This window comes from Oculina patagonica, chromosome 11, assembly GCF_052425735.1.
Source record: "Oculina patagonica isolate OP01 chromosome 11, crgOcupat, whole genome shotgun sequence".
NCBI lineage: Eukaryota > Metazoa > Cnidaria > Anthozoa > Scleractinia > Oculinidae > Oculina > Oculina patagonica.
The window spans coordinates 17,694,791-17,721,403 of record NC_135768.1 but is presented as its reverse complement, the minus strand read 5'-3'; the positions used below and the strand labels follow the sequence as shown (position 1 = coordinate 17,721,403).

Here is a 26,613-nt window from a genome sequence, read left to right as displayed (position 1 = left end):
CTGCCATTTACTCTAACGTGACGAATTCAGCTACACGACCTCGACTCGACTATAACTCTGATTTTTATGGGGAAAATGTTGCAACTTCAGTTCTACTCGCCCTTATCTCGCCTGTAGCAGTGACAGGAAATGCTCTGGTTTTGGCGGCAATTTGGAGAAATCCGTCATTCAGAACACCTTCTTACATTCTGCTCGCCGGATTGGCCCTCACTGACCTTTCCACCGGACTCATCGTTCTGCCTACTTCCGTTGCAAAGGGGTTGATCTACCTAACAAAACCTCACATGAACTTATTTGACAAAAACAACTGGCCGACCTCTTATTTGATAACTAGAATTATTGTCGATGTCAGTGCCACTTACTTATTTCATGTTACGATATTGATGGTGACACTTATGTCCATCGAGCGATGGCTGCACATGTCACGTCGATCATTGTTCACTGTTCGCCGCGCCTGTTTCGCAGTTGCAATACTGTTGTTAACTCCTGTCCCGTTAGTTATTACTCTACATGTAATTCAAGACACTTATGATCGTAGATATATTTTCACGCCTTTGTCAATTTTGTTGCTTTGCCTTACAACAACATCAGTAGCTTACTTCAAAGTTTTTCGAATAATTCGTCGTCATCAGCAGCAAATTCAGGTCAGCGAATTGTCCCAAAATATGGTGCAACCAACGATAAACTTTGCTAAATACAAGCGATCTGTTTTCACAATCCTTTATATTGTAGCTCTTTTCTGCATAAGTTACTTGCCCATAGTGATTTCTTTCGGGTTATTATTATTTTGGCCGATAAATGAATTCACTGTTCCATTTGTAACTGTTTCAGTGACACTTGTGTTCTTGTCTTCATCGCTTAACCCTCTTCTTTACTTGTGGCGAATGAAAGATATTCGGGATGAAGTAAGACAGTTGATCAGACGATGTTTTTGTCAAGAGAACTAGATAACAAGTAATTATTGAACAGAGTTGAATGAAGCGTGGAACGCTAGATGAGATGTGTTAAAAATGTAACTAAGAAGACGTAAAAATAAATATTTAACAAACACAGCAAGAAATAAGGAGCATTTTGCGGCGGTTTCCTATAAACTTGGCGGCAAGAAAGGGTTGAAAAGGTCATTTAATTCGTAAAGGTTATTTAAGTGATGAGATACGGTTGTACGTAATTGGCAAAAGAGCTTCTTTATCATAGAACCCAATACATCACCCGTACTTTGTTTTGTAATTTATGGATGTAATCAAAATCTACAGCATCAAACTTGATGACGACGATTTATTCTACAACGTGTTCATGCTGAAGCTATGAGCTACGGATTACATATCAATCATCATGTATTATAACCGATGTGATTATGTTTCATATTTTACAAAGCAGTTCACCTTAAACTTAAGATAAAACACTGCATGGGATTTGACATAATTCTTGCAACTTTTGATAAAAGCATTTATAGTTCGTATAGTGTGCTCAGATGATCACACTATGCGAACTGCTGATATTCCTGGGTTCAAAGCATTGACTTTGTTAAGAGCACTGATGCATGAAACAGCTGTGAACACTATAATTTATAATTAGGTCATTCAGAAATACATTTAGATAGCAAAGAGTTTCACTCAGTGTCTATACACTATGACGCTGTTATTACCTATATATAGGTTATTCACCAGCCGGGAGGTCCGTATTGGGAAAAACTGTGCCCGAGGTCTTGGATACCGCCCTCGGCCTGCGGCCTCGGGCGGTTCCAAGACCGAGGGCACAGAGATTCAATCAAAGAAGTTGAAGTAGTAAATAAATCATAAATGTAAAATCGAGCCAAAGCATTATCATTGACAAAACTAAACGCCGATTCCGGCTTCCCGATGAATGTTTTGATAAAAAACTCTGTTCGCAGGATGCTAAGTTTGAGAATTTCCCGAAAAAAAAATATCTGACGGAAAGACAGTTTCGGTATAGCTATACACACTTGTATTTAACGAATTAATAAGCTCTGCGTTGATTCACAGCATAATTATTTTGTGATAAACAGTGCGAAAGTGAAACTGAATGAAATGCGAAGTTTGGACGTACGGCACAATATTGTGAGAATTATTTTGGCTGTTTTTAATTAACGAATCTCATTTTCTTGAATGATGGAAACTAGTGTTTTGTTTTGGCAAAGAAGTGGCCGATAAAAAGACAGTTTTTACTCAAAATTGAAGTTTTAAACCGGCGCAGCTTATCGTATTAAAATGGCATGCAAATGATTGCAAAATGCACAAACAACCACAAACTCAACAAACTATCAACTAGAACTTAATTTGTCGATAAACAAAATCAACACTCGCCTTTAGAAGAACTTCGAGGCCTTTAACCAAAAATATTTTTTGTCGGTCAATTCATCTTTCGAATTCGCAAACGACTCAAAAATGCAAAGCACATCAACACCAGTCCTCATGCAAATCTTTGTGTCAACTTGACCGCAGGACAAGAAGTTGGAGGGGAGGGTCAGATGGCAATACCCCTCAAAACCTTTATAATTATACCACAGCACAAAATTGAAGCAAGAGGAGTAAATAATTTGACATTGTAGCTTGGCCAGAGACTTTATTAGGGCTCAATGCAATCATAAGGCTACAGTTACTTTAACTAAGGTGATCCAGTGTGGCAGGAGTGCTGGTCACGTGACTAGCCCAGGCCCAAACTGCAACCCTTACCCAAAATCTAACCCTAACCCCAACAACTTAACCCTAACCCTAACCCACAAGCCCTGACCCTGCAACCCTAATCCATGCACCATTATAGGCTTGGTTTAACACTAGCTTTCACTCTGTCATGTTAAAAGTTGTGGTCACGTGACCTCTATTGTTTTCCTTAACTCTTTAACCGGCAGATTTCTGTGACTTTCTAAAGGTTTTTTCTGGGCTTATACATTCTGTAGAACTTCGTGATTGCATATGAGAAGTTCAAGTAAAAATGTGTGCTGTTTCGAAACACCGAGGGCTCAGATTTTTATTGTGACGTCAGTAGTCGGCAGTTGCTTCTTTCGTAGGCGAGCTGTTGGGCTTGGATTTGGCTCGTTTTGTGTTTATAAGTGATTTTTCGAGTCATTTTTCACTGCAGAAGCCCCCAGGCTGGCATCATTAAGCTAGAATGGTGGGTAGAGGCCAGCATCTGAAAGAAACCAGAGGTGAGAGATGATTTTGTCTTGATTGGAACGCCAGAAATATTCGAATCGAAAGATGGCGGTTCATGGGTAAAGTTGTCTCTCTGGCCGTTCTGTGGGTGGATTCCAAGACCTGCCAAGGCATTTTGGACGAGTTCTGACTTCCAAAGAATGCAATCGGTGCAACATTTTGCCGGCAGGATTGGGTGGCTCGACACTTATAAAAAATATATGGAATAAAGGTAGGAAGCCTTTCATGCCGCCGCCATGACTGTTTTTCCCAAGCATCCCTTTCGGTCAGCAACGAGGAAATTACAGGTTTGCAAGCATAGCTCTAATCGAATAGTAATTGCTGAGTCTGCTGAATGATTGATGGGAAATTTCCTTGGTGAACGGAAGGGAATAGGGTTGAAGTTTGCTGCAAATGTATATTTTTGAAGTCAGAATTATTTTTTCATTAAAAAAATGGAGGCAAAGATGTGTGTTTTTTGTTGTTGTCCTGTTACGTAGAAAACGGGCATTTTCAGATTTGCTGCTGAACAAACAACCATATGCAACAGAAATCAAGAGTTGTAGTCAGTTAGTTGGCTTTTAAAGCTATGGAAATTATCACTTTGCCATAAAAAGCAGTCATTACTATCATGTGCCCAGATATGTAAAAGCTAGAGATTTTTCAATCACTGCTGGTGTTTATCGTACACATATGTACGATTGCCGGTTAAAGGGTTAATTCCACTTCTATTCTGTCTTTTCGCATTTACAACAGTTGGTGAGCGGCTATTTCGATTTTGCTGAGCAAATCTTTCATGTGTTCGTTCGTACAACGCTGCAAAATGATTTCGCGCGGAAAGTAAACTCGACGATTCATCTCGCAACGGATACCGCCCGCTGTCGAGGGCCGGATTGGAGAATACCGCCCGCTCCCGGAACCAATCAGATCGCAGGATTTGTAGAATACCGCCCGCTCACGAACAAAGAAAAAAATAAATACAAATATTTTACAAAACCAGAAACGCTTTTTGAATATTTTACAAGCTAAAAGCATTGAAATAATATTTTACAAGTTAGCAACAATGAAATATTTTACAGAGGAAATGTAAAAACAGCATACTTTATTCTTCACTTCACTTGTCCCCTGGCGCCAAGTTGGCGCATAGGGCTTCCACATGTGCTCTCCATCGATTCCTGTCTTGCGCTGCAGTGCGCACCTCTTTCCAGGACTGCCACCCTGCTTTGGACCTCTCTTTTTGTACTGTGCGCCGCCAGGTTGTTTTTGGCCTGCCTCTCTTTCTCTTTCTCTCTGGGGTCCATGTCAGGGCTGTAACACAATCATTGTCAGGTTGTTGTCTGAGGATGTGTCCAATGAATCGCCATCTCCTTCTTCTTACCTCTTCACTCAACCTCTCCACGTTAGCCCTTTCCAGTAGCTCTCTATTACTAATCTTATCTTGCCATTTAATCTTCATTATCCTCCTCGGGCATCTTTGAGCATACTTTATAACACATTATAATCTTCAAAAATTCTAGTTGTCCTTGCAAAGTAGTTGCTTTAACAACTGCTTCACTCCATTACGAATGTCATTCATCCTCCAAAGGTAAATGAGAGGATTTAGTGAAGAGGTAGAAAATAAAAACATAAGAGACACTATATATAGCAACTCTATTTGAGAGAAATTAAGCCAGAAAGAAAGTCCAACGAAGAGAAGAAGAGGTAAGAAGCTTATGTAAGAAGCTCCTAAAATATATAGCATCGAAAATACAGATCTTTTGTACTTCTGTAAGTTAATTGAAGGATGAGAAAAATTATTTGCTAGTTCATTTGTTTGAATTTGTCGTTGGTGACGGCGAATAATTTTAAAGACTTTGAAATAAGCGATCGATGTGCTAATAATGCAAATGGGTAAAAGAACGAACAACGTTATACTCAAGACGAGCCGATACGTTTTCTTTAACACATATAAAACGGTAAATACTCCAACTGGTATCAGGAAAAGTGGAGCCACCGTCGCGATGAAATAGCTACGACGAACAGATAGCAAGGCTCGACGGGACATGTGCAGCCATCTTTCAATGGACATCAGTGTGATAAGCGTTAACGACAAGGAAGTAAAGTACACACCGCAACCAGCGGAAATACCTACAGCAGGAAGGAGGAATGGTAACTGCTTGTTGATGTTCTGGGGTGATTCTAAACAAATCAATTCGGCTGCGACATAAAAAGGCTGGGTGATGAGTCCAGTGCAAAGATCAGTAAAAGCCAAAGCACGAAGTAGAGTGTAGGAAGGTGTTCTGAGAGATGGGTTCTTCCAGATTGCTGCCATAATCAAAGCATTTCCTATCACTGCCACCGGGGACAAAATACCAATGATAACTGAAGCTGAGATGGTTACCGCGTAAAAGACAGAACTGTGGTTTCTTGTGACACCATCCAGGGAGCAAAAGCTGAATGAGCCGTTCATGAGTGGCTTCATCGTGTTATTTAAAAAGGTTGTTCACTGAGGCTGACGAAGGGAATTTACATATTTTCACCTGTCAAAACAATGCAAAACATGCGAGAAAACATTTTGTACGGCACATTGATGTATTGCCACACTTATTTCTTTAGATAACTCTAGATCTAGATCTGACTTACTTCTCATGAAAACTTTAAGCGGGGCAAAATCATTACTCATGGCAGGAAAAATTACATTAGAGTACAGTAAATTATCTGCTTTCTAGCAATAGAAAATAGTTTCGCGATCCTGTTATAGTTTCGCAGCAGTTTAGTTAGCCTGCGTGGCCGGCGTTCAAAGGGAAAGGAGAAGGGGAGGTGCGAGGAGAGAGCGCGAAGATTATTATTTTTGTCGTACTGCTGACATTCAGTTCCGAGTTTAACCGTGAGCTATTTAAATTTGTCTTGCACCTATAAACCCCCATAAACATTAGTACTTTGGCCGCTTATTCACTAGAATGAAAATAGTGTAAGCTCTGTGAAAATAAAGATTTTAAAAAGTGGATTCATGTGTACCTTGTACTTTAAATTTCAATTGAAGCTTCAGCGAAGCTTGTATGAGAATCCAGACTTCAAGTTTGAGAATATACGCCCTGTTTATTCAACTTGATGTTCAGGAAAGAAAGCATAATCAGAGTTCACATCGCAAAATGTCACTCAATCAAGTCTTGGAAAATAGGACTCAATTACTGCTTTTATTTGATGGATTTTTTTTAGTTTAGGTCAGAACTATTAAAGAATATGACTTATAATCAACCATAGGTGGCAAAAATAATTAAAACAATGACAGCTAGCTGAATAAAACAAAACACGGTTCGCATGCAATATTCACGTATTCTTTTAAATGGAGAGGGTAATAAAGATAGATTTGGATTTAAGTCAAAAGTGCATTTTATTTTGAAATATATTTTTGTAAGCTTTGCTGAACGCCAAAATTTTTAATTGAAGTTTTTACTTCAATTTGCTTTCTTGAAAATTACAATATTATAATATAAGGAAAGGTGTACGTAAATGTACTGACATGTCATAAAAGGGAGGTTTTAATCTTTTCTTTAAAAGAAAGTAAATAGATCTGTCTGAATTTCACCTAGTTGACGTCCAAACTACAAAGTAGTTTTGCTCTGCTTTCCATTACCAATTATTATTTTGCATGGAAACTGAAGTCCAGCAAGCTTATTAAATTTTGTTTTTCTCGTTAACGATGGCACACGGGTTTCTCTAAAGAAATCAATTCCGCTGTAACATAAAAAATGGCTGAATGACGAGTCCTGTGCAAAGATTAAAGGCCAAACCGCAAAGAAGAATGTAGGAAGGAGTTCTAGACGTATCTAGTCAAAGGGTCTATTGCCACAAGAAACAAGAAACAAGAAAGTATAAAACGAGATCTGATCGCAATAGATCAGTCATTAGTATATGTCAGTAATAATATAGAATATGACAAATAATCAGCACTAGGTGGGCAAATAATAAAGACTTGGACAGCTGGAAAAAAACAAAAAGGGTTTGCATGCAAACATTCACGTACAGTTTTCTTAAGGTTTGGATAATTAAAAGGAGATTTGACTTAAAGATAAAAGTGCATTTTAATTTAAAATTTATTTTTGTAAGCTTCTGTTAAGGCAATAATTTGGAAAAGGAAGAAAACGAAACGTTTTTTTCCATCAAAATCGTAAATTGAAGTTAAAATCAATATTGTTTGTTTGATAATTATAATATTCTAATATGATGCGACCATGCTTGCATATATATGTCCAAATTTTCATTTATACATATATATATATTTTTAAATATATAAATCAAAAAGGGGTTTTATTAATTTTATTTTCTTTATCAAGGGTATGTTAAGATTTCACCCTGTGAAATATATATATATTTGAATTTGCATCCCACAACAAATAAATAAAGTAAATAAGGTATCGTACAATAAAAATGATATTCAAACCCTCACTTTTAGGATTATCTTACTTTGGCTGATTTTGTGGCACGATTAGCAGCAGACTTGCAAAGGAGAATATTTTCAAAAGGCTCCAAACTTCAAAATAGATTCTAATCAGATGGACAATCCTTTATTCCGGTTTATAATAAATCATTAGTCGATTAATTTTCTCTTCGTTTTTTTTTATTGTTCGTCAGACCACTAAATACATTTATTTTACATTGAATTCTCAATCTCTATTCTGATAGCTATAGAGCGGTTTTCACTTGAGTGTCGAAAGTAAATTGCGTTTGCTTTGGTTTTGCATTGCTACGCTTAGTGATTGGCTTAAAAATCTCGCGCCACTTTCTCAGCCAATCAGAACCAAAACCAAAACCAATCGTGACTCGCTCGCGCACGTTTTCCCGCGCTTCGTGCCGGCTACATGTATTTGCTTCGAGTTTTGATTGGTTCACTGGATTGTCCGTGTCTTTTGTGATTGGCCGAAGTAATTACATTGGTTTTGGTTTTACGACACTCAATTGAAAACTGCTCTAGATAATTCAATGAAGGTAGTTACGTTTCCCAGTGTTCAGACGAAATCGTTTTCACCTCCCCCTGAATGCATGCAAGTAGACGTTAGTTACAAATAAGGAAATGCCAATAAATATTCACCTTGTGTGCAGGGCTTGCGAAATATAAGCTGACAGTGAATAATAACATAATTCATTTGTAATCGCTTAATACAAAAAATCATGGTTTGTCAATGTGTCACAAATCACAATTCTTGATTACTCGCCACTGGCAAATTGCAATATTATGCTGATTAAAAGCAATTCCAATGATTGCTTATTATTGAAATATTTAATGAAGCAACTCTTTTCTAGAATTAACGATGTTTTTTTTTTCGTTTCCAAAATCTGTTAATATACACATTTGACACCATGTTATTATGTAAAATTCTAGTTGTTCTTGCAAAGTAGTTGCTTCACTCCATTACGGATATCATTCATCCTCCAGATGTAAATAAGAGGATTAAGTGAACGAGACAGAAGCCAAAACATTACAAATATCCTATACATTAAAGGTAACACAGAATGATGATATGAAAAGAGAAAAAAATCCGACCATTACAACGGAAGGCACATAGCTGATATAAAAAGCTAATAAAATATACAGTACTGAGATTACAGATTTCTTATATTTCGCCATGTTTATTGATGGCCGACCAAAATTCTGAGGCAGTTCGTTCCCATTAATTCGCTGTTGGTGGCGGCGAATAATTCGATAAACTTTAAAATAAGCGATCGATGTGGTTGGAAGACAAACCAGCAAAATGACAAGCCCTGTAGTGTAGAAGAAGGTTTCAGAATGTCCATTTAAGAAATGTAACATTCGGAATACTGCAAATGGTATCACAAGAAGCGACACTATTATGACGACAATGAAAGTACGACGTACGGTCAGCAATGACCGACGAGACATGTGCAGCCATCTTTCGATTGACATAAGTGTGATAAGTATTAGAGTTAAAGTGGAAAAGTACGATGCACTGCCTTCCATAATAACTCGCGAACTGCGAAGGAGCATAAGCTGTTTCTTGACTGCCTGGGAATTCTCCAAACAAATCATTTCGGCTGTAACATGAAAAGGTAGAGTGACGAGTCCTGTGCAAAGATCAGTGAAAGCCAAGCCACAAAGGAGAATGTAGGAAGGAGTTCTAAGGGACTGGTTCTTCCAAATTGCGGCCATAGTCAAAGCATTTCCTATCACTGCCACCGGAGAAAAAATAGCAATGATAATTGTAGTTGTGAGAGTTACTGCATAAAAAGAAACAGTAGTCACATCTTCTGTTGCCCAGGAGCAAAATCTCATCGAGTCATTTGCAAGCGGGGACGAAATCGTAACGTTGTCGAACATAGCGGCATCAAATGGTAGGAACTGTCAGTTGAATGCACCAGTAATCCTAACAAAATGCAATTATATAGTACAAATGATGCTTTATCATCATAGTAAATGAATCTTTTAAGATATTACTGAAAGACGAAAGTGTAGAGAGAAATTCGTACCTGAGAGTTAAATATCAGTTTCCATTCCACCTAAAGTTGCGAATAACCAAAGTACGTTCAATTGATCACATGAAGAAAAAACGGGACAAGAGCAAAAGATTCTCAAACCGCCAAGGTTTTAAACGCTGTGTTGTGGTGATGCGTGAACTCTCGCACATTTGACGATATAATCTGGCAAATAGTTTCTGCAGCTGCTTAAATACAGCCACGCAAATGAGCAAACAATACAGAACTTGCGACAACCGCTTAAATAATTATATATCTGTAGAATCGAAAGAAAAACAGAAGAAACTTAAGTGAATCGTGCAGAACAACAGGTACACTCGATCGGTTGCTTGACACAGCTTCGAGCGTGTCACTAATAAGAACTTAGAACTAATTGACGTTAAAAAAGGAAATGAAGAAATTATTAACCAATAAGCTGACAGTTTCTATCGGCCACTTCATTACTGTTAGTGGAATTTTACTAATGGACCATAAGAAGAAATTATGCGACATTAGCAAACTGATAAAAACACCAACGTAATAATAAACTCATAGATTTAAACATTGATAATAAGAACAAAAGTCTGAACGTTATTTTTAAAAGGTAGTTCTGACGCGTTTTCCTTGACAACGTTATTTACCACCGAAGACGGGCTATTGCTTGGAACGACGGATTTCTTTTATTTATTTATTTAAATCAATTTTTGCACTTTCATACCTATTTCATTTTACTGATAAATTTGAAGCCCGGCAGCCTAGTTTACGAGAGAACAATTAACGTTTATTCTGTATTGGTTCTGTTAAAAATCACATTTAAGCGAAATGGTACAACGAATGTGTTTTTAATGAGAAATAACACGGAAACTTAGAAACGTGCATATCTGATACATATCTGATTTTGGCAGTATTTTCACTAATTAATACTCCAATGCATGTGCATATTGATTTTAATTTTTAAATGCATTTTCAAACTGGAAACTATTTTCGCAAGTTTAATTAGAAGTATCGTCGGCATATCCGATCAGGAATTAATTCACGTTACGTGCACGCGTATTTAAAATCATAAGAAACTGTGCTGACCCCATTTTGCTGTTATCGTTTCCTTCAGAATCTATGAATTATTTTTGCTAAATTCTGACATACTTGAAATTGAAGTTTTTTTGTTGTGTATAATTCTCTTTGTGATATTTTACTTTTAAATCAATGGAACTCATTAGCTATTTTAATTACATCTTAGTTGGATGTAGTTTGTTTAATATAAGCTAGGGCATATTGTATTAAAAGATAACAAATTATGTAAATTGGAGTTTGCATAAGGAAAACTCGAAAGCCTGGATATCTACGGATGACCTTTTGTAAAAACAACAGATTATATACAGAAATTTGTTAAAAATATATTCAATTTCTCTGGTCAAAGATGGAACTCCAGTTTAATTCGAACATTATAAGGAGAGTCAGGTGCTAGTCACGGGCTTTACTAGTTATCCCATGACGTTAAATTGTATGGAGGAACTCTTTGTGCAATACAATATAGATACAAACTGTAACGACAAAAGATTAATCTTTCCCGGGCACTTACAGTCCTTACACTGTACATGTATAATAATGTGTTAACATGTCCCTGCAGGAGAACAGGCTGAAACAGCAGGAAAAGAATGGGTGTTTTAAACATTCTTTAAGAAAATGTTTTTCATAGAAATCATACAAAAACGACTGCTGAGATTTTAATTAGGAGAAAGAGAAGTAATACCTTGTCATTAATTTGCTGTCTTTTACTAAAAAGTAATAATTAAATTGGTATTGGAAAGAATATATCTTTGTGAAAGAGCCTACAATGCGCAGCGTTCGAAAATTAAACTTTTTAAGCACCCGACTGTTTATATGAATTACCATCAGAACAATCAGAGCTTATTGGGTATACCCTGTGGAGAAATATATTACGGAACCTTTTTCAAAGCTGCCATCAACTAGCTTGATCTGTTACAAGACTAGTAACGAAAGCAGGTAAAGTTCCATGCTACAGGAAAGCTAAGCCGGGATATATAGCATTCGTTATCGCCGGCCCTTTCTGTCTTGCCAACATGTCTAGTAATTCGACTATTTATCCTACTTATGATGCTTTAAAGTTTTGTTACATCGGAGATGTCGTTAGAGATAACAGCTTTACTTTGTACACGATGGATCTTATAACGTCAGTTATAACCGCCATTTTAGCACCGGTGGCAGCTGTAGGGAATGCTTTGATTTTGGCGGCCATTTGGAGGAACCAGACTCTTAGAACACCTTCCTACATTATTCTGTGCGGTTTGGCTTTCACTGATCTTTGTACAGGACTCATCACACAGCCTTTTTATGTTGCAAGCAGATTGATTTGCTTGGAACCATCGCATGAAACGAATGATACCCAGCTACTCGTCTTGCCTTATTTGGCAACCATTGCTGCTGGCTGTGCATCTTACTTTAATTCTTTAACTTTATTACTTGTAACGCTTATGTCCATTGAAAGATGGCTACACATGACTCGTCGATCACTGCTCACCGTGCGCCGTTGCTGTTTTGTCGTGTCAATAATATCGTTCCTGTTGATACCAATGGTTGCAAATCGTTTGGTGAACATCTTAAATACAACTTTCGACCTTGTTTCGCAGTCAGTTTTCTTCATTATTCTACTGTTTTGTATTATCACCACACCAATTGCTTATTTTAAAGTTTTCAAAATCATTCGTCGCCATCAACAGCAAGTAAATGACTCGTCTCAAAATTTTGGTCAACCGGCGATCAACTTGGCAAAGTACAAGAAATCCGTGTTTACGATCCTGTATGTATTAGTTTTACTTTTTGTAAGTGTTTTTCCCCTTCTCAGTTTCGTTGCACTTGCAATATTTAAGTACAATCTATTTAATTTACAGTTAGTTTTTCTTATAGCCATGATTTCTTCTTTCCTATCATCGTCCCTTAACCCTCTTATTTACCTCTGGAGGATGAATGATATTCGTAACGGAGTGAAGCAATTGCTGAATCAACTTTTCTGCAAAGATAGCTAGAGAGGCATTTAGCTGATGACTTTCGTAACGTAAAGTACATGTACAAAGAGTGGCATCCTGTAGAAAATACAACTGTTGCATGTTTTATTGAGGAAACCACTTATGACAATTGATGGAAGTCATCTAGAGATCAAGGAGGGTTCAACCGATTATCACATTGATCATTAGCAGCCCCCTTTAATTTGAAAGGAATCTTCATACATCAGGAAAATCTTTAGATAAGGTTCTTGAAAAGCTCTTTCAACAAGTGACAAGCAAGAACAGCTTACCTGCCTATATACCTTGTTATTTCATTTACGAAATAAAGCACATTAATATTGTAAAAAAAATATTTAACAAAATTTAAAGTGCGATTAAACGTGAGCCATGGAAATAGTTAAAATAGAAAATTATTCTCTCACGGGCACTTTTAATAGGGATTTAAACATGTCTCTGCAGGAAAGTGAAACTGACAGGAAGAAAAGGGGTGTTTTCAACTTTCTGTAAGATAAAAATAAATTTCTTAGAAATCATAAAATAACGACTGCTGAGATTTTTAATTGAAAAAGAGGGGTAGTAAACTATATCCTTGCAATTAATTTCCTTTACTTTCTTAAACAGTTATAATTAAAGTGGTATTGACATGAAAAGCTCTTTGTTCAAGAGGGCTACAATGCTTGGCTTTAGAAAACTAAACTCTTTGGGCACACGTCTGCTAATATGAATAACTGTAAGAACTATCAGAACGAATTGGATTTACCCAGCGAAGAAATTAATTGCTGAACCTCTTGCAAAGTTTTTCAAAGTTGAAATCAACAAGCACTGTTCATAAAAGCTTAACCGCTTGCAAGAGGGTGTCAACGAAAACAGACCTAAACACATCCTACAGCACAATTAAGGAAATATAGGATTAATCGCCGCACTCTGAATCTTGCCAACATGCTTAGTAACTCGACTTTCTCTCCTGCAGATGATGCTTTAAATCTCTGTTACTATGGAGGTGTCGTAAGAAACAACAGCTTCACTTTGTACGCGATAACTCTTTCAACTTCAGTCGTCATCGCCATTCTGCCACCGATAGCAGTAGTGGGAAACATTTTGATCATATCGGCAATTAGGAGGACCCAGACCCTGCGAACACCTTCATACATTCTCCTTGACGGATAGGCTTTTACTGATCTTTGTACAGGACTCATCACACAGCCTATATATGTTGCAGGCAGATTAATTTGTTTAGAGTTGTCACAGGAAATGAAAGCGTTCCAGCTATCCTTGCTGCCTTATGTTATAGCTATTGCCGCTGGCTGTTCGAATTACTTTTATTCTTTAACTTTATTACTTGTAACGCTTATGTCCATCGAAAGATGGCTGCACATGACTCGTCGGTCACTGCTCAACGTGCGCCGTCGCTGTTTCGTCGTGACTATTATATCGATCCTTTTAATACCAATGGTAGCAGTTCGTTTGGTGCACATCTTAAAGCAAATTACGAACGTTGTATCGCAATCAGTTTCCTTCATTATTTTACTGTTTTGCTTTATCGCCACACCGATTGCTTATTTTAAAGTTTTCAAAATTATTCGTCGCCATCAACAGCAAGTAAATGATTCGTCTCAAAATTTTGGTCAACCGGCGATCAACTTGGCAAAATACAAGAAATCCGTGTTTACAATCCTGTACATATTAGGTTTGCTTTTTTTAAGTGTTTTGCCCCTCCTCTTATTTGTTGGACTTTCGCTGTTTAAGTACAATCCTTTAGATTTACAGGTAAAACCCTAACCCTAAACCCTAACCTCATTTATCTTTGTAGGATGAACGATATTCGTAACGAAGTGAGGCAACTGCTGGATCAACTTCTCTGCAAAATTACATAAAGACTCATCTAACTGACTTGTGTAACATGACATACTTGTAAAGAGAGTGGTATTCTGTAGGGAATACAACATGTGCATGTCTTGTCTTGGAGAAGTAAACCACCAGCATACAATTACGTGGAAAGACAACTGATGGATGTCATTTAGAGAAAAAGGATGAATCGGATCAATCATCACATTCATCTAAAGATGCTGAAGATGGCGATCAAAAGGAGATTGGAGTAAACTAGAGTAATTTATCGGATTGGAATTTTGAGAATTTGAACAAAAAAAAGACCTATCATTATCATTCGCGCATAGGCGTGATGAAATGTTCGTTGGTGTCATTTGCCCACTGCTATGCAGAAAACAAACGAGCAAACGTTGGTCTTGAAAAATTGTAAATATGAATGTTGTGTATAGTGGCCATGCAGCAAGCTTCACATCTTAAGGAGACAGATAATTTACAGGCATGCCACTAAAACAGTTAACGAACGTGTCCTCCGATTCGTGTTTAGTGAAAAACAAACGCATTACCATGAATTGCTCAATAAGATAGGATTACCCTCATTGTTAAGTCAAAGACTTGCAAAAATAGTTTGTACGGTTTTTTAAGCAATTAATAACGATCACACTCCCAAGAGCATTAAAAAGTTATTGGATTTTAGAGACGTCAGATACGATCTGAGAGGAACCGACATCCTGAAACAGCCAAGGGTCAACACCACCACCTACGGCCTCAAATCATGGCGTTGCCTAGCGCCAAAGCTGTGGAACTTACTTCCAGATTCGTACAGAACCAACAGATCTCTTAAGGCCTTAAAAAATAGTATAATGAAAATTGACCTTTCGGGCCTTTTAACCTAATTTTAGTAGTATCGACTCATTTATTGTACAGCATATTGTATATATAATAATTACTTTAGATTTTATCTCATCATCCTGACTTATATAATTTTATTTATTTATTCACTTATTATCATTATTTTTATTTTTTTTCTTAACTAATTTAGGTCGAATACCTGTAAACTAGCTGGTGTGACATTTCTGCAATGTCACACCTTATTGCTAAGTGTATGACACATTAAACGACTATTGATTGATTGAAAGGAAACAAATATTTTAAATGAACATAACATAGTTAAAAATCTCAACTAGAAACTGTGTGATAATTATCAGAAGAAAGGATAGCAAAAAATAATGATAGTCTCTTCAGTAACAGGACGGAGAAATTACAGGCAAGGTTATCTTGCCACCACCAGCATCACTTCCGTTTTTGCTATCGGCAACCTTGTCACTGCTCGTAATCTGTCTTTATCCTTCCCAATCGCAACTATCGGAGCATAGTTTCATTTGTTTTTCTTTTTTTACTTCTTTACTACATTAAACATCGTGACATAGCTGTCATAGCTCCTTTAAATATTTTTAATCAAAAATATCTTTCAACAAATTAATAGTGGGTATAACTAATCTATTTACTTTATCATTTGTCTTCCATAAGAAACTCGCAATCCTAGTAAGACATAATAATCGGGCGCGTGTTTGATATGCTGCACTCATGTAATATGAGTTCCATAGAGAACTCAGCACCCTAGTAAGACATAATAATCGGCTGCATGGTTAATATGCTGAACTCAGATAATATCCCTAGTAAAAAATTGAGCACGTGGTTCTTATGCTGCACTCTGATAATAATTATGAGTTCTATAGGGAACTCACCACCCTAGTAAGACATAACAATAGGGCACGTTGTTAATATGCTACACGCAGATAATATGAGTTCCATAGGGAACTCACCACACCAGTAAGACATAGTAATCGGGCACGTGGTTAATATGCTGCACTCAGGTAATATGAGTTCCATAGAGAACTCAACACCCTAGTAAGACATAATAATCGGGCACGCGGTTAATATGCTGCACTCAGATAAAATGAGTTACATAGGGAACTCAACACCCTAGTAACACATAATAATCGGGCATGTGGTTAATATGCTGCACTCAGATAATATGTCTTCGATAAGAAACTCGCAATATTTATCCTAGTAAGACATAATAATCGGCTGAATGGTTAATATGCTGAACTCAGATAATATCCCTAGTAAACAATTGAGCACGTGGTTCTTATGCTGCGCTCTGATAATAATTATGAGTTCCATAGGGAACTCACCACCCTAGTAAGACATAACAATAGGGCACGTTGTTAATATGCTACACGCAGATAATATGAGTTCCATAGGGAACTAGCCACACCAGTAAGACATAGTAATCGGGCACGTGGTTAATATGCTGCACTCAGGTAATATGAGCTCCATAGAGAACTCACCACCCTAGTAAGACATAATAATCGGGCACGCGGTTAATATGCTGCACTCAGATAAAATGAGTTACATAGGGAATTCACCACTCTAGTAAGACATATTAATCGGGTACGTGGTTAATATGCTGCACTAAGATAATACGAGTTCGATAGGGAACCTACCACCCTAGTAAGATGTAATAATCGGGATCGTCACGTGGTTAATATGCTGCACTCAGATAACATGAGTTACATAGGGAACTCACCACTCTAGTAAGACATATTAATCGGGTACGTGGTTAATATGCTTATGCTGCACTAAGATAATACGAGTTCGATAGGGAACCTACCACCCTAGTAAGATGGAATAATCGGGCACGTGGTTAATATGCTGCACTCAGATAACATGAGTTCCATAGGGAACTTACCACCCTAGTAAGAAATAATAATTGGGCACGTGGTTAATATGCTGCACGCAGATAATATGAGTTTCATAGCGAACTCATCACCCTAGTTAGACATAATAATCCGGCACGTGGTTAATATGATGCACTCAGATAATATGAGTTCCATATGGAACTCACCACTCTAGTAAGACATAATAATCCGGCACGTTGTTAATATGCTGCACTCAGATAATATGAGTTTGATAAGGAACTCACCACCTTAGTAAGATATAATAATCGGGCACGTGGTTAATATGCTGCACTCAGATAATATGAGTTCCATATGGAACTCACCACTCTAGTAAGACATAATAATCGGGCACGTGGTTAATATGCTGCACGCAGATAATATGAGTTTGATAAGGAACTCACCACCTTAGTAAGATATAATAATCGGGCACGTGGTTAATATGCTGCACTCAGATAATATGAGTTCCATATGGAACTCACCACTCTAGTAAGACATAATAATCGGGCACGTGGTTAATACGCTACACTCAGAGAATGTGCGTTCCGTAGGGAAGTCATTAATTTAGTAAGATGTAATAATCCGGTACGTGGTTAATATGGTCCACTCAGATAATATGAGTTCCATAGCGAACTCACCACCCTACTAAGACAATATAATCCGGCTACTATTTAATATGCTGCACTCAGATAATGTGAGTTCCATAGGGAACTCATTAACAAACGTTTGTAAACTGCATCAGCGAGACTGTTAATGTTAGCTTCATTCGTTTTGGTTTAGGGGTTGGTATTGATTTGTTTATTTCAATCATTCCTGTTAGCGGCTTGCCCCATTTACCGACACTTTTTTCTTCTTTCTTTGGATGTCCGGTCCGTATACTGGAGCTTTGACTCTACTTCACTGAAAACCAACATCTCTCGTGACCGACAATTCAGTGTGGTTTCTATTATGACCGACATCTTGACAGTTTCCCAAATGTGCTTTCTTTAAACAGCCAATTTATTATTATTAGTTAGAACTTATTTTGTTATAGATCAGACAATAAATGTTTTTGGTCATTTACAAAGTGCTTTTAGATGGTTAGGGTTTGTATTCTTGAAACTCGAATACTAACAAAGGCATTCTGACTGAAGCAATTGCCTTCCCAGGTAACAATTGTTTCGTCATCCCTACTTTATTGTCAAGTTGTATATATATTTTTTTAATTTTGCTGACTTTGAGCGCAAAATTTAATTTCCATATAGCATTAGCCATAAAATTAGAAAAAGAACACTGATTGTTAGTATTTATATTTTCCTCTGTACTGGCCATTCATATTCTATTGTTGAGGTTGATATTGACACGATAAGGAAAATTTGCCTTTCTTTCATCTAGGCGATATTTTATAAAGAAAGTCACCCAAGATGAATGCAACTGTACACGTTTTGTCTGTTTGCTCGCCTGGCGCCAGCACGTCTCGATAGTTGTAACAAGCACTCAGGCACCATTTTCCAACTTGACAGATGTCAATTTTACATCTTATCGTTACTAATTACTCATGAAGCACAGAAAGCCACCGATCACAAGAGAGCTATCCAGTCACGAAGGCTTAGAAGAACGAGAAAAACAACAAGAAAACCACATTGCGGTGAGTCATTTTTGTTTTTGCTTTTTCGCCCTTCTGTGTGTTACAACTCAGATAAAGCATGTTAATTTTCCATGCACCGTGTTTGTGTGCAATGCCATTACTCTGTCTCTCAGGTTAACTCGTCTTGAGAATTTGTTTTGGTGTGGTGCAAGCGGGCATTAACTGAAAACTCCAATCTCGCCATAGTCGCCTAAACGCGTAGAAAAACCACTCATAAGACATATAATAAAGAAAGAGCTCTATACATTCTACGATCTCTTTGGAGCACTTTACCTTCAGGCAAAGTGTGCACCAATAAAGACGAGTACAGTTACAATGATAAAACGGGCATTGTTTGAAGAGCGCCGAGCCCTACAGATAGCGTGCTCAAAGATAGCGTTATGAATAAAAACAGTTGCAGATACAGGTGCTCAATCCACCTTAGCACATTCCCACGCTCCAGGTGCACTAGGTGGTTATTTCGTTTCGGTTAAATCGCTATGCGCGACGAATCCGTCATTCCAGCTTTCTTCAATCACGGTTTATTATTGCCTGAACAGTATCTGTTCTAAAAACGTGTTTTATATGAATGGATGAAATTAGATGAAGCATCTATTCCGTCAAGATAATACTTAAAGCATAGCGCACGCCATATAAAAATCATTTTGATACAAATTTACATATTTTATGCAAATTATTTCCTTCAAACGCACTTCAGCATGAGACTTATACATGTTTACACTCCTTGTACTAAGTGCTTTTCAATGGTTTAACTACGCGAAATTTTACGGAAATATTAAGAAACCGACCCAAGATGAATGCAACTGTACATGGTCTGTTGGTTGGCTCTCCTGGCGCCAGCACGTCTCTATAGTTGTAACAAGCACTTAGGCACAATTTTCCAACTTGACAGATGTCAATTTTACATCTTATCGTTACTAATTACGCATAAAACACAGAAAGCCACCGATCACAATAGAGCCTACAAGTCACGAAGGCTTAGACGTACGAGAAAAACAACAAGAAAGCCACTTTGCGGTGAGTCACTTGAAGCTAGTTTCCATTTCTAACACCTGAGAAATACATTTGAACGCTTTTTCCTGCATAATACCAAACATCAGTATATGAGGAAAAGTCTTGTTGAAAACCGTTCCCTTTAGTTTTGTGAAATAAAATAACGAGACTGCAAAATGTATTTTACTGATAGAAAATCGAGCGGCAGAAAATATAAATTCGATAGTAACATTGTTCATCTTCAATTTAGATGGAAATGTTTCATACTAAAATTTCTTTCTATTGGAATCTGATACTGAGGAGACCAAAGCATTTTCCGCTTGATGTTTTCTTTAGGAAAGATACGTCCAGAGAAGAGCGACAAGTTGTTACCGTTTTCTGTAGTAATTTTATACAATCGGGTTCTTTTGAACTTTCATTATTGAATAAAGCCCAATTGAACTTCAAAGAAAGCTTAAACGAAAGTAAAACTCATTGATGATATTTTAATACTGTTATTTTGTGTGAATACATGGTAAATTATTGATAATTTTCCTTTGGCTGCTAATAATTAAACGTTGAAACATTGGTTCTTGTTTTTTTTTACCTATATTAAACTACTTTTCTTTCTCTCATTTATATACTTAACTGCCTGTGTATATATATATTTTTTGTTTGTTCATCCTTTTGTGTGTTTCAACTCAGATAAAGCCTGTTAAGTTTTCATGCACCGTGTTTGTGTGCAATGCCATTACCCTGTCTCTCGGTTTAACTCGCCTTGAGAATTTGGTTTCGGTGTGGTGCAAGAGGGCATCAACTGAAACTTAAACGCGTACAAAAACCACTTGTAATACATGTAATAACGAGAAGAGCTCTATACATTCTACGATCTTTTTGGAACACTAAACCTTGAGGAAAAGTGTGCACCAGTAAAGACTAGTACAGTTACAATGATAAAGCGGATATTGTTTAAAGAGCGCCGGGCCCTACAGATAGCGTGCTCAAAGATAGCGTTATGAATAAAAACAGTTGCAGATCCAGGTGCTCAATCCGCCTTAGCATATTCCGACGCTTGCAGGTGCACTAGGTGGTTATTTCGTTTCGGTTAAATCGCTATGCGCGACGAATCCGTCATCTTTGTTTTTAATCCAGCTTTCTTCAATCACGGTTTATCATTGCCTGAGCAGTCAGTCTGTTCTAAAAACGTCTTTAACATGAATGGATGAAATTAGATGAAGCATCTATTCCGTCAAGATAAAACTTAAACCATGGCGCACGCCATATAAAAATCATTTTGATACCGTGATTTACGTATGTTAGGCAAAGTATTTTCTTCAAACCCATTTCGGCATGAAACCTATATATGATTACATTCCTTGTACTAAGTGCTTCTAAATTGTTTCAAGAAACCCAAGATGAATGCCGCTGTACATGGTCTGTCGGTTGGCACTCCTGGCGCCAGCACGTCTTGATAGTTGTAACAAACACTTAGGCACAATTTTCCAACTTGACAGATGTCAATTTTACATCTTATCGTTACTAATTACACATAAAACACAGAAAGCCACCGATCACAATAGAGCTTACAAGTCACGAATGCTTAGACGTACGAGACAAACAACAAGAAAGCCACTTTGCGGTGAGTCAGTTTTGAAGCTAGTTTCCATTTCTAGCACCTGAGAAATACATTTGAACGCTTTTTCCTGCATAATACCAAACATTAGTATACGAGGAAGAGTCTTGTTGAAAACCGTTCCCTTTAGTTTTGTAAAATAAAATAACAAGGCTGTAAAATGTATTTTTACTGATAGAAAATCGAGCGGCAGAAAATATAAATTCGATAGTAACATCGTTCATCTTCAATTTAGATGGAAATGTTTCATACTAGAATTTCTTTCTATTGGAATCTGATACTGAGGAGACCAAAGCATTTTCCGCTTGATGTTTTCTTTAGAAAAGATACATCCAGAGAAGAGCGACAAGTTGTTACCGTTTTCATACAATCGGGTTCTTTTGAACTTTCATAATTGAATAAAGCCCGATTAACCTTCAAAGAAAGCTTAAACGAAAGTAAAACTCATTGATGATATTTTAATACTGTTATTTTGTGTGAATACATGGTAAATTATTGATAATTTTCCTTTGGCTGCTAATAATTAAATGTTGAAATCTTGGTTCTTGGTTCTACTACCTATATTAAACTACCTTTTTTTCTCTCAAATATATACTTAACTACCTGTTTATATTTTGTTTTTGGTTTTCACCCTTTTGTGTGTTACAACTCATATAAATCATGTTAATTTCTCATGCACCGTGTTTGTGTGCAATGCCATTACCTTGTCTCTCGGGTTAACTCGTCTTGAGAATTTGTTTTGGTGTGGTGCAAGAGGGCATTAACTGAAAACTCCAATCTCGCCATAGTCGCCTAAACGCGCAGAAAAACCACTTGTAAGACATGTAATAAAGAGAAGAGCTCTATACATTCTAGGATCTTTTTGGAGCAGTTTACCTTTAGGCAAAGTGTGCACCAATAGAGACGAGTACAGTTACACTGATAAAGCTGATATTTTATAAAGAGCGTCGGACCCTACAGATAGCGTGCTTAAAGATAGCGTTATGAAAAAAAAAAACAGTTGCAGATACAGGTGTTCAATCCGCCTGAGCACATTCAAACGCTTCAGGTGCGCTGGTTATTTCGTTTCGGTTAAATCGCTATGCGAGACGAATCCGTCGTCTTTTTTGAAAAAAAAATCCAGCTTTCTTCTATCACGGTTTATTATTGCCTGAACAATATCTGTTCTACAAACGTCTTTTATATAAATGGATGAAATTAAATGAAGCATCTATTCCGTCAAGATAAAACTTAAACCATGGCGCACTCCATATAAACATTCATTTTGATACTAACTTACGTATGTTAAGCAAAGTATTTTCTTCAAACGCACTTCAGCATGAAACTTATAAATGATTACATTTCTTGTACTAAGCGCTTCTAAATTGTTTCAACTAGGCGAAATTTTACGGAAATATTAAGAAACCCAAGATGAATGCCACTGTTCATGGTCTGTCGGTTGGCTCTCCTGGCGCCAGCACGTCTCGATAAGTTGTAACAAGCACTTAGGCACAATTTTCCAACTTGACAGATGTCAATTTTACATTTTATCGTTACTACTTACTCATAAAACACAGCAGCCCCCGATCACAAGAGAGCTTTCAAGTCACGAAGGCTTAGACGTACGAGAAACACAACAAGAAAGCCACATTGCGGTGAGTCCCTTTGACACTTGTTTTCATTTCTAACACCTGAGAAATACATTTGAACGCTTTTTTCTGGATACTACCAAACAAGGATATGAGGAATAGTCTTGTTAAAAACCGTGCCCTTTAGTTTTGTAAAATAAAATAACAAGGCAGCAAAACGAATTGTACTCATATAAGTCGAACGGCAGTTACAATGATAAAGCGGGTATTGTTTAAAGAGCGCCGAGCCCTACAGATAGCGTGCTTAAAGATAGCGTTATGAATAAAAACAGTTGCAGATACAGGTGCTCAATCCGCCTTAGCACATTCCCACGCTCCAGGTGCACTAGGTGGTTATTTCGTTTCGGTTAAATCGCTATGCGCGACGAATCCGTCATCGTTTTTAAAATAAAGAAAATCCAGCTTTCTTCAATCACGGTTTATTATTGCCTGACAGTCAGTCTGTTCTAGAATCTATTCCGTCAAGATTAAAGGGGCATTGGCAACCAGTGTCCTTTGCGCGCATCTGTTGTTATTATTATCCGGGTTATCGTTTGCTCGTTTCTGTGTCAAACACACGCGCAAGCTAATCATCCAAGCATGATCATGAGTCGCAAAAAAATTCTTACTTCGGTACCGGTAAAATTGTTTTGATCTATTTTCTCGTTCACGATTCAAACAGAAATATAATTAGAAAGATCTATTTTACGTTGGCTTGTTTCAGACATGCCAAAGCAAGAACTTTCGCAGCCGAAAAAGCGGAAAACACCGCAATTGTGTTTGCAGAGATGCGACCTTCGAGCTTGAGTGCTCGGCGAACTCCGTATATATTTGGCAGCAATGTCAAACCGTTTAGGAACAACAAAGCTGCCCCGACCTCGGCCATAGATGCAACAAACAGAGGCGAAGCTTTCAAATTTGCAGACACTAAACAATGTGTTATTAGTTAACGACTTCGTTGTGATTTTTGTCGTTCGCTAAAAAATAGAATTCGAAATTGCAGGAAATTGGCGTGCGGTTCATTTGTCGTTCAAATGCGTGTTTCTTGAAGAAAAAAAAAATCCGGCCCTAAAATCAAAGTAAGCATCCAACTATGAATGAGAACAGTTCAGCGAAAATTAAAGCTAGCCTTTGAACTAAAGATTTCACATTTTAGACTCCCAACAATGTTCCCGGACGGAAAATATACTTTTGGACTTGGATAATTGTTGTTGTTTGAGCGATTCGTCTTCATTGAATCGATTTGGTCAATACTTTTCCTCTACTCTCAGTCAGTTTAACCATAGAGCGGTTTTTAAATATATTATGTCACTTCTTGAAAGTCGAGAAAAATCTTTGCATGTACTGTACCCAGTTGATTGTACTGCTACCTCAGCTTTAAAAAGCTGTTTTCGAGTCAAACGTTTTCTTAGAATCGCCGACCAGAATTCCCAGAAAAAGTTAACAACGCAGCACAAAAAAAATCCATTCGATCATTTTACTCTATTCACATGCAATGAACTGTGCACCTCATTTCTTTTTTTGGGCTCCTCCTTAGCACCTTACATTCATTTCCCAAATTTTTACTAGGGTATGAATGGCGGCCAAATTCGAAAGTCAAGTTTTCGAATTTCTGTAATACAGAAATTGTTGCCGCGACGAAAGCGTGCCCGCAATGTATTCTGGTTGCCAGTGTCCCTTTAAACTAAACCAATTTGCCAATAGCAGTTTTATTTTTTAATGCAAGCAAAAAAATTTATATTGTCGGCAAGAGATCAGTTTTGTTAAATACACAATATTAATGGCCATTTCTCGTGTGCACGTGGCTTGTAATAGTAAACGAACAGTTGGCGCAACATAAAATACATTTCGATAAAACGTTTCGTCTGTCACAAGAAAGTTTTCTCTTGAAACAGCTTTTAAATTGACGTTAACTATTTTTCTTATTTACTATGTGCTTTTAGATTGTCACGTTTTGTATTCTTAAAACTCAAATGTCAACAAAGACATTCTAAACTTAAACAATCATCTTCTAAGGTAACAAATAACAAACCTGCTCCGTCATCCCTACTTTGAAGTTTCTTTGGAAGAATCCAACATAAAAAATCATTGATCTGAGATCATACGGATACTTTGCTCCCAAAGAAACAAAGCATCCGAAAATGTGTTTTTTGCCATGACAACCTTGTAAACACTGGAAAGAACATAAAATATCGGCACAAATTTAATTTCCGTCTAATGTATTCTAGCTAAAATCATAACAACATACAAAATCGTTCACAAAAATCAAACTTCGAAGTAGTTCTTCTTTAGCCTCATGCAAGCACAATGTGGCGAGAACACATCTGAAAGCGAAGAATGTTTGCAGAAAGGATCAATGCAAACTTTACTCTTGACAATTTTAAAAGGATACAATTTTCGTAGGCACACGGTGGCTGTTCTAGAAAATCTGCATCCAGTTTAAAATGACATTTCATACTGATCAAGCTAGCGTTTCCTTTTATCGTGAATTATTTTTTTTATTTTGATCGAAATACGCGCCTGAAAACTTACCGTTTTGGCAATGTTTACAAAGAGCGAACATGTTTTTTCGCAGCAAAGACCGCTGGGCCAATGTACTTTTTTCGAATCGCACGGATCATGAATCCAAAAAATCCCGATTTAGATATGATCTGATGTATCCACTCGGAGTGTGGATTATTCAGATCATTGATGCGAGATTAATCCATTTTCGTAAATAGGTAAAGAAACAGCAAAATCCGATTATCCCAGAAGTTCCAGTTGGCAGTTAAGAAAGAGTTTCGAAAAGAGGTCCAAGAGCTTGTGAACTATGAAGATTCTTGTGGTCTTGTCCTTTGTCCTATTGATGCTTGGCACTGGGGGTAAGTTGAAAAAAAAAAATAAATTAATTATAATGGATTGGTCTTCTATCTTCCTTGTTTTTTTTTTCTTTATTCCATGTTTAGTAGCCAATTCTAAGCGTAAATATTTTTAGCAGATAAAACGTTCAGGGTTTCTGTGATGGATTGGCTAGACTTATCCACAAAACGAAGTCAAATCATCATGTCATTCCTCTTGTGCTTTCACGCTGTTTCTTTCGAGCACGAAATTGGTTTCTTATAAGCATTTGATATTCTTTAATGTAAAGATAGTATCGTCCCTTCATACCGGTTTATTTCCTTGGAAAACGAATTTGGTTTTTAGCAAGCACACCTTATCCGTGTATGGAAACAAGTAAAATTGTAGTCGGCAGCAAAAATGTCCTTTATCTCTTTTTAGCTTCGATTTGACTTCTTGTTGACAAACAATCGTAAAATGCCGGTTATAACCACTTTCCCCGCTTATAAACCCCAAGCCCTGTTATAATGAAATAAATAAAATATTGCGATTATAAGCCCCCTGATATGATTTCGGGTTTAAATCTGGTCAATTTGGATCGAGGCAAGAACCACATTTTTTTTTTTTTATTTTTCTGAAAATAAAGAACTCGTGAAGGGAATATCCACTTAAGATAATGGCTACTAATTAGCCCAAATTGAAGGAAATAAATTTGTTTCCTTGCACTAACCGCGTACAATCAGGACCAACTATATGCATCCTCTCAT

General features: G+C 37.2%; 2 protein-coding genes across 6 annotated transcripts in view; one reads left to right on the top strand and one right to left on the bottom strand.

Moving 5' to 3' along the window:
• The window catches only part of LOC144629503 (uncharacterized), a 317,369-nt gene that overhangs the window by 279,878 nt on the left and 10,878 nt on the right, over nt 1-26,613 (top strand). The window contains exons 1-4 of one of the 5 annotated variants that reach the window (XM_078487724.1): nt 18,682-18,817; nt 21,350-21,428; nt 22,982-23,056; nt 25,750-25,890. The exons of 1 other annotated variant lie outside the window; for it this stretch is intronic. In XM_078487724.1, coding sequence (XP_078343850.1) covers nt 18,728-18,817; nt 21,350-21,428; nt 22,982-23,056; nt 25,750-25,835 — 330 coding nt within the window. In that variant the 5' untranslated portion in view covers nt 18,682-18,727 and the 3' untranslated portion in view covers nt 25,836-25,890. Of the gene's footprint in view, nt 1-18,681; nt 18,818-21,349; nt 21,429-22,981; nt 23,057-25,749; nt 25,891-26,613 lie in introns of those variants that run through there. 3 more of the 5 variants (XM_078487736.1, XM_078487729.1, XM_078487728.1) reach the window with 3 other exon arrangements.
• LOC144629472 (uncharacterized) lies at nt 4,642-5,634 on the bottom strand (the record flags this gene model as incomplete). Its single annotated transcript, XM_078487676.1, has 1 exon — nt 4,642-5,634. A coding segment is annotated over one exon (969 nt), but the record flags the coding sequence as incomplete, so codon positions are not given.